General features: G+C 47.3%; 1 protein-coding gene across 1 annotated transcript in view; it reads left to right on the forward strand.

The window, feature by feature from the left end:
* Positions 1–1,203: 1,203 nt before the first annotated feature.
* Positions 1,204–6,780, forward strand: part of AGBL2 (AGBL carboxypeptidase 2) — a 34,973-nt gene continuing 29,396 nt past the window's right edge. The window contains exons 1-4 of the mRNA XM_045291117.1: positions 1,204–1,340; positions 1,635–1,698; positions 2,651–2,788; positions 5,530–5,787. Coding sequence (XP_045147052.1) covers positions 1,305–1,340; positions 1,635–1,698; positions 2,651–2,788; positions 5,530–5,787 — 496 coding nt within the window. The 5' untranslated portion in view covers positions 1,204–1,304. The remainder of the gene's footprint in view (positions 1,341–1,634; positions 1,699–2,650; positions 2,789–5,529; positions 5,788–6,780) is intronic.

Genomic DNA, 6,780 nt, shown 5'->3' on the forward strand with positions numbered 1-6,780 from the left:
CCAATCTCCACCCTCATCATTCCCTGGGGATCCAAGACTAAATCTTTACTGGAATAGAAAGCCTCGTCTTTTTTCAGAGCAGCTGGTGGCCAGACTACTGACCTTGAGGTTAGCACAACACTAGGCCACCAGGGCCGTCCGATCTACTGGAGTCCTGCAAATAGATGGGGTGGTGTTAACATTTTGAGGAGTACATAGCCTTTTGCCCTCCAATTATATACTAACTAATATGTACCTAGAAGTATGCTCATATAAAGTATAAAGGAAATTACCCGAAGACTAGTTTGAATGGTCAGGGTTGTGTATGATGTGATGGATTTGGTCATTGTGCTAAATGGATTGTTTTTCTAGCTTATTTCCGTAAATGGCTGCAAATGAAAGGCTGTCAGCTAGTCGTAGTTTTTACTGTAACTACCTGTATTCCCCCATACTTGAGGAGTTGATGCAGGCCATTTGATACTACAAATGTGTTCTTCACCCTACATAGTCATTTTCAACTAGGTATGGGCTGGAGAAAATAGCTTGAGAACTAATTGCCTGGGGTTTGTTGTTGCACTTTCGATTGCACAGAGCTGCAATATTGTATGAACGACAGATGAATCTGAACCCAGGTCAGCAACGGTGGCCGGCAACCTTGCTATGAGTGAGATGCCCACTGACTTAACTGTTGCTGAAGCCAAGTCCCCCGTCCAGAGAGGGGCGGGGCGGGGCCTGTGGCCCCCGGAAACGCCCGGTTGCCCCGCCTTCCCACTTCCCGGACGCGGTTGCTAGGCTACCAGGCCGTCGCGGTTAGAGCAGTGGCCGGTGAGCTGGGTCTTGCTCCTGGACGTGGGGCAGGGGGCTGTTCCTACCTCTGCGTGCTACCCAGGGCCCTAGCACCGTTAGCTCAGTCCCGGGAAATCTCGCCCCCATCATTGGCCATCTACCCCGCGGTCCGGACCGCTGAACCCGAATCCCGCGTCAGGAGCTGTCCTCCGGACCCCGACCCTCTCTGACAGTCTCTCCAGAGACCCTGCACTCCCCCATTTCTGGAGTCCGAGGGGTGGCCTGTTCGTCGGGGAGAAGGGAGCATGGGGTTCCGGGCGCCCCCGGAAGAGGAGGTGGGAAGACAAACCGCCTTCCGGAGCGCAGGTGCGCTCGGGCCTGCCTGCCGCTGCGGAGCCAGGGGCAGGTGGGCGCGCGTTCAGATGGCCCCTTTTGATGTTGCAGCTTAATCCTTTGTGACCGGCTGCTGGAAATTGGGGCTCGGGTGCGGCGGATGCCGATGTCGCTGCGTGCGCTTGAGCAGATCATGCAGAAATAACATGTTCCCAGCCTTGGAAAGCGAGCTCAAGCAGGAGGTCGGTCCATACCCCTCCGGGGACCACCCCTCTCCTGCTCCCCACCCCCACCCCGAAATCCAGAGGGTGATCTTGGTGGCGCCACAGATTCCCCAGGATAGAATGCTTTGCATGTATATTCCGAAGGGAAAAAAAAAAAAGGAATTTTTTCTGTGAACTTTTTTGGAGCTCCCCCCTGCCCCGCATCTTTCATTTGGTTTGTTTTCAGAAACTGTGGGGCCTCCTATTGTTGCAGCAGTCCTGGGGTGCCCTTTAAAAGGCTTCGCCTGACCCAGTTGGCTTTCTCTTTCGCAGACCCTTCCTGGCCCCTATGAAAATTTTATGTTCCACCACCTCCAGTACTACGGCTACTTTAAAGGTAACAGCAGCACCTGCCCCAACTCGGGGAGGGGATGGTCTCCTTTACCTAATTGATTGGTGCTAGGAGAGCCCAAAGCCAGACCACATCTCCAGTCGATACTCATCTCCGCCTTCTAGGACAGAGGGCATTACTCCTGGGGTTTCTGAGGCTGTACCTCTTATGGGAGCAAATCACCTCCCCTTTCATTTCCCCACCCCACAACTGGTCTTGCAGTTAGCAACCCAGTATTTAATCCAAGCCACCAAGAGATAATGCAACTCAGCTTCTTGGTCAAAACTGAGTTGAATTTAGTTTGCTGTTAACCCTATTTACTATTGCTAATCCTCAACTTTAGAGCCCAGTGGTGGCACATGGGCCTGCTAACCACAAGGCCAGTAGTTAGAAACACCAACCATTTCTCGGGAGAGCGGTAGGTTTTCTACTCCCATAGAGAGTCTCAAAAAGCCACGGGGCAGCTCTCTGCCCTGTAGGGACACTAGGAGTCAGAATTGACTTGATGGCAGAGTAGTGGTTGCTGAATACTTGACCATAGAAAAGAAATGCTGACTCAGTGACCTGATGTAGGGGTTCTGAAGCGGCTGTAAATGTTTAAGGGAGCAAACAGCCTGAGGAGCCACTGGTGGATTTAAAGTACAGACCCGTTAGCAGTCCCAGCACACCCCAGAGAGCCTCCATTATGAACCAAAGTATTCCTTTTTTGTTTGATTTTTTTTTTTAAAGTACCGGTATTACTAAAAAAAAAACAAAAACCGTTGCCGCCTTATCCATTGCTGCTCAAGTCTCTTCCCACCTGTGACAGGGATAACCAGACGTAACTCCCTTGGATTGACGTGTGAAAACCGGTTGAGAAGGGGGACAGTGGTGGGTGGTGGGTGTAGTGAGGGACATTGACCTAGATGTTGATGGTAAACAAGTCTTCCCGCAACTGAATTGAATCGCCTATTCTTAGCTCAGAGGGGCAGTGTACAGAACTCAAGCTCGGCCACACACCATGTCTGGAAGAGCGGCTCTCGCTTCCTGTTGAATGGCTCCTTTGGGGAAAGAGATGATTTGGTTCCGGAGACCCTGCCAAAAGAGAAACTCTTATGTGAGTAGCAATCTGCGTGTGTGAGTGTGAGGACCACCCCCCACCCCCGCCCAAAATCCTCACTGTGCCACAGCAGTACAAGCAACTCCACTGTCTTCATTAGTGTTAGGCAGAGTTCAATTGAAAATTTGTTCTTGTGGTTTTTGTTCCTTTTTTAAGTAAAGCAAATTAGATTTATTCAGGATTCAACACAGTTTAAACCAGTAATCCTACAGATCCTAAAATTGAAGCCATGATATCAAAAGATAAAGTGTCTGGGGTCTTAAAGGCTCTAAATCAAACAAGCAGAGAAGCAACAAGCCCACATGGAAGAAGCACCCCAGCTTGTGCCATCATGAGGTGTCTCCAGGACCGGGTAGCAGGCATCAGAAGACCAAAAACAAAAAAACAAAACACGTAATTGAGCAGAGACTCCAAACCCATCTGTAGACAATGGGAAGAGACGAGTCAATCAGGGTTCAGTAAAGCACTAATGAAACACATGCTACTCTGGTTCCTCGAGGCGTCCTCACCCCCCACTATCAGGACCCCAGTCCTGCCTTTCACTGCAGGCTAGACCGAAGCATGTGCACAGGTACAGATGAGGCATAAGAACTCACAACACATGGAATCCAGGAACAGAAATGGGAGTGGTGATTCCAGGAGGGGAGTCACGAGGGGTCATGCGGGGTGGGAGCGGGGGCGGTGTCTTGTGGTTATTTTTATCATTGGAGCGTGGGAGATAGATAGATATTTTTAAATAGCAAAAAATTTGTTAAATATTTTACCAGAAAAGCACAAAGTAGATTGGGCTTATGCTCTATTTGGTTTTTGTTTTTTAAAGAAAATTCAAATGGTTAAAAAGCACACACACAACATGAAAATGAAAGGCTCCCGTCTGCTCCACCTTAAATATAATACCTTTCAAGAAAGAGAGAGAGAGAGAACCTCTCTTGCTTTGGCTCTCTTTAATGACTGGCAGAGGGTCTGAAGCCTGGTGTGGGCTGATCTTTTTCGCTTAGGACCTTCGAGATCCTTTCCCATAAGCACAGAAAACTGGCCTCCTTTCTAAAGGTACCTTTGTCATGCTGTCTCATTAACAGATCATAATGACTTGACTCCCCTACTGAAAACTGCTTCCACTTTGCTGGTGGCTCTGCTTCCCTGTTATTTTGAATGCAGTAAATGCTGTAAAGAACATTTTTATACAGGTATCTTGACTTGGCCCCCTTTTGAAAAACCCAAGGTCATTTCTTAGTGATGGGATTGCTGGAGCAAAGGCCCTGCATAATTTAAAGTGAAATAACAGGAGACTGGCCACACGTTTCGCTGTAGCCATCAGGTTCCGAGAGTACCCGTGTGCTTAATACCTTCATCAGGATAAGTGTGAAAATAACTCAGTGGTTTTCCTGCCTATTAGGTGAAAAAAACCTTGCATTTGTTTGTTTTGATACCTTAAAAACCAAACTCACTGCCTTCAAGTCTATTCTGACTCACAGCGACCCGGCAGGACACAGGCGAGCTGCCCTGTGGGTTTCCAAGGCAGCACATCTTGGAGCAGAGAGCCTCCTTTTTCTCCCACAGAGCTGCTGCTGGGTTCCAACTTCTGGCCTCATGGCTAACAGCCCAAGGCCTTTGGTACCCACGATGCCACCAGGGCTCCTTCCTTGTTTTGATTAAACATTCATTACTTAGGAGTGAGGTGAAGATTTAGATAGAAATGAGGGTGGGGAGGTCCAAATTGGGGGGTGGGAAGGAGTGGGGTGAAATGGGAAGAAAAAGCTCCCTGAGACAAAGGGTGCGTCTCATACCATGCACCCGCCTCCACCTGCTCCCCAGGGCTCACCTGCTGATCTTCACTTGAGCACAGGCAGCTAGAAGCTGCCAGCAGTGCATGTACTCCATACCCGAAAATCCAAACTTTCTTGGACTTCTGCCTTTGCCCCTCTCATCCTGCCCCCGTCCTCGAGCTGAATGTCACCACACGGTGCTAGGACCCACCTCTGCTGAGCAGCCAGGGGCTTGGAGCCTTCCCCCCACCCCTATCCCTGATTCCTTTCCTCTCTTTTCTTTATCGTGTCTCTGTCTCCATTTCCATCTCCCAGAAATCCTTTACCTCCCCCCTTTTCTCATTCTTCCTTTCCCAAGAGCAGCGCTACTTCCCAGTTAGCTGCCTCCCCTTCCCATCCTCTTTGTTTTTTGCCTCTCTGTCCTTTGAAAAGCTACACCTGGAAGTTCAGTTTGCAGATTGATCTTCAATGCCATTAAAACATTTTGTCATGCTTTTCTGAAACGTTTATTAATGGGTTCATTGAAAGTTCCCATTCTTGTATCCCAAAATACAAATAGTGAAACACTTAATGTGGCTAAACCATTGACTTATATGAGATATAAATGAAATGTCAATAAAACTGTTACACACACACACACAAAATACCTTTGTATCCATTTGTGGCACACCTTTGAAATACCAAGGATCTGTAGGGTCAGAACTGACTTGATGGAAGTGAGTTAACTTTAAAAGGCTCCCTCCAATTCTGATGCTTCATATTGACATACGTAATAGAGCATTCCCATTTCATAATTTAGAACATGTCATCCTGGATTAAATGTCTTTGTTAAAGGAGAATCCTATCCTAGGGTTGCCCATCTTCGCTCACGTTCGAGCCCAGCGTGTGATGTGTGTGCTTCCTTGTTACTCTTGAGCGGTGAGGTCCTCGTAGAGGAAAGGAAACGTTTCCCTCATTCCCTTCCTTTGACAGGTTCACTTATGCAGAATTCACCACTTCTTAAGAGCAGACAACTACTTTATGATGAGTTGAGTGACGTCAACCCACGCCTGCGAGAGCCCCGAGATCTCTTTGCACTCTTCTCTAGCAACAGGCCACTGCTGGTTCCACGATGGCCAATAGAATGTGAGGTCATCAAAGAAAACATTCATCATATTGGTAATGTGGCTTCTGGGAGGTGGTCTTGCTTCTCTGGCTCTACTACAGACCTAAGAGTTACCTGTCCTCCTTGCTAGACTAGAAAGTAGGACAGAGTGAGCATGCACTAGGTTGCCCTGAAATTATTATGCTCTTGGAACATGAGGTACATTCACCAAAATCAGGAGCGGTGGTTCTCAACCTGTGGGTTGCGACCCCTTCGGGGAGGGTTGTCCAACGACCCTTTCACAGGGGTCGCCCGATTCATAACAGTAGCAAAATTACAATGATGAAGTAGCAACAAAAATAATTTTATGGTTGGGGGGGTTCACCACAGCATGAGGAACTGTATGAAAGGGTCGCAGCATTAGGAAGGTCGAGAACCACTGTCCTAGAGAGACCAGTGTGTAAACTGGAATGTCCTTGAGTTGATTGGAATGTGCGGACACTTTCCTAGAGACCCAAATATGTACATCCTAACATCTGTTTTTTAGATTATTCCCACCTTAGTATTAATATGAATGGATGAACTTTCTAGGAGCCTCGGTAGAATTAATGACTGTATCTTGAGTTTACTGGCTTATTTTTATGGCAATAGTGGATACTATGACATTGCTGGTTATATCAGTGAGTTCCTGGTATAAGTACAATCTTCAGCATTCATTTCATGAAGCATTTACAGAAATGGGTTGCAATGAAAAAATGAGGACTTTCCTAACAGTAATTAGGATGTCTGCCCAACGCTGTAGGCAGTTCCCCATTCCTCCCCCCTCCCATTTTTGGTTTTCTGACTCGCAGTTTTTAGACATTTCATTATAATACTTTGTCTTTCAAGCTGTCCTTTGAAATTTTCTGTACAGCTGTCTGACTTCATTTCCTTCATTTTCCATAGCCACTCTGTGATTAAGACAAGTTTCAGAGTCTCTTCTGATAGCTACTTTGATCTTTTCTTTCCTTCCTGTCTTTTAAATGATCTTTTGCTTTCTTCATCATGTCTCCTGTCATTAGTGTCCAGTGCAGCAAATCTGTTTTTGAGATGTTTTCAAAGTTCGAGTGGGATAGAGTCAAGATCATGTTGTGGCTCTC

This window comes from Echinops telfairi, unplaced genomic scaffold, assembly GCF_000313985.2.
Source record: "Echinops telfairi isolate 266 unplaced genomic scaffold, ASM31398v2 ScPeMD7_60;HRSCAF=208, whole genome shotgun sequence".
Taxonomy (NCBI): Eukaryota; Metazoa; Chordata; class Mammalia; order Afrosoricida; family Tenrecidae; genus Echinops; species Echinops telfairi.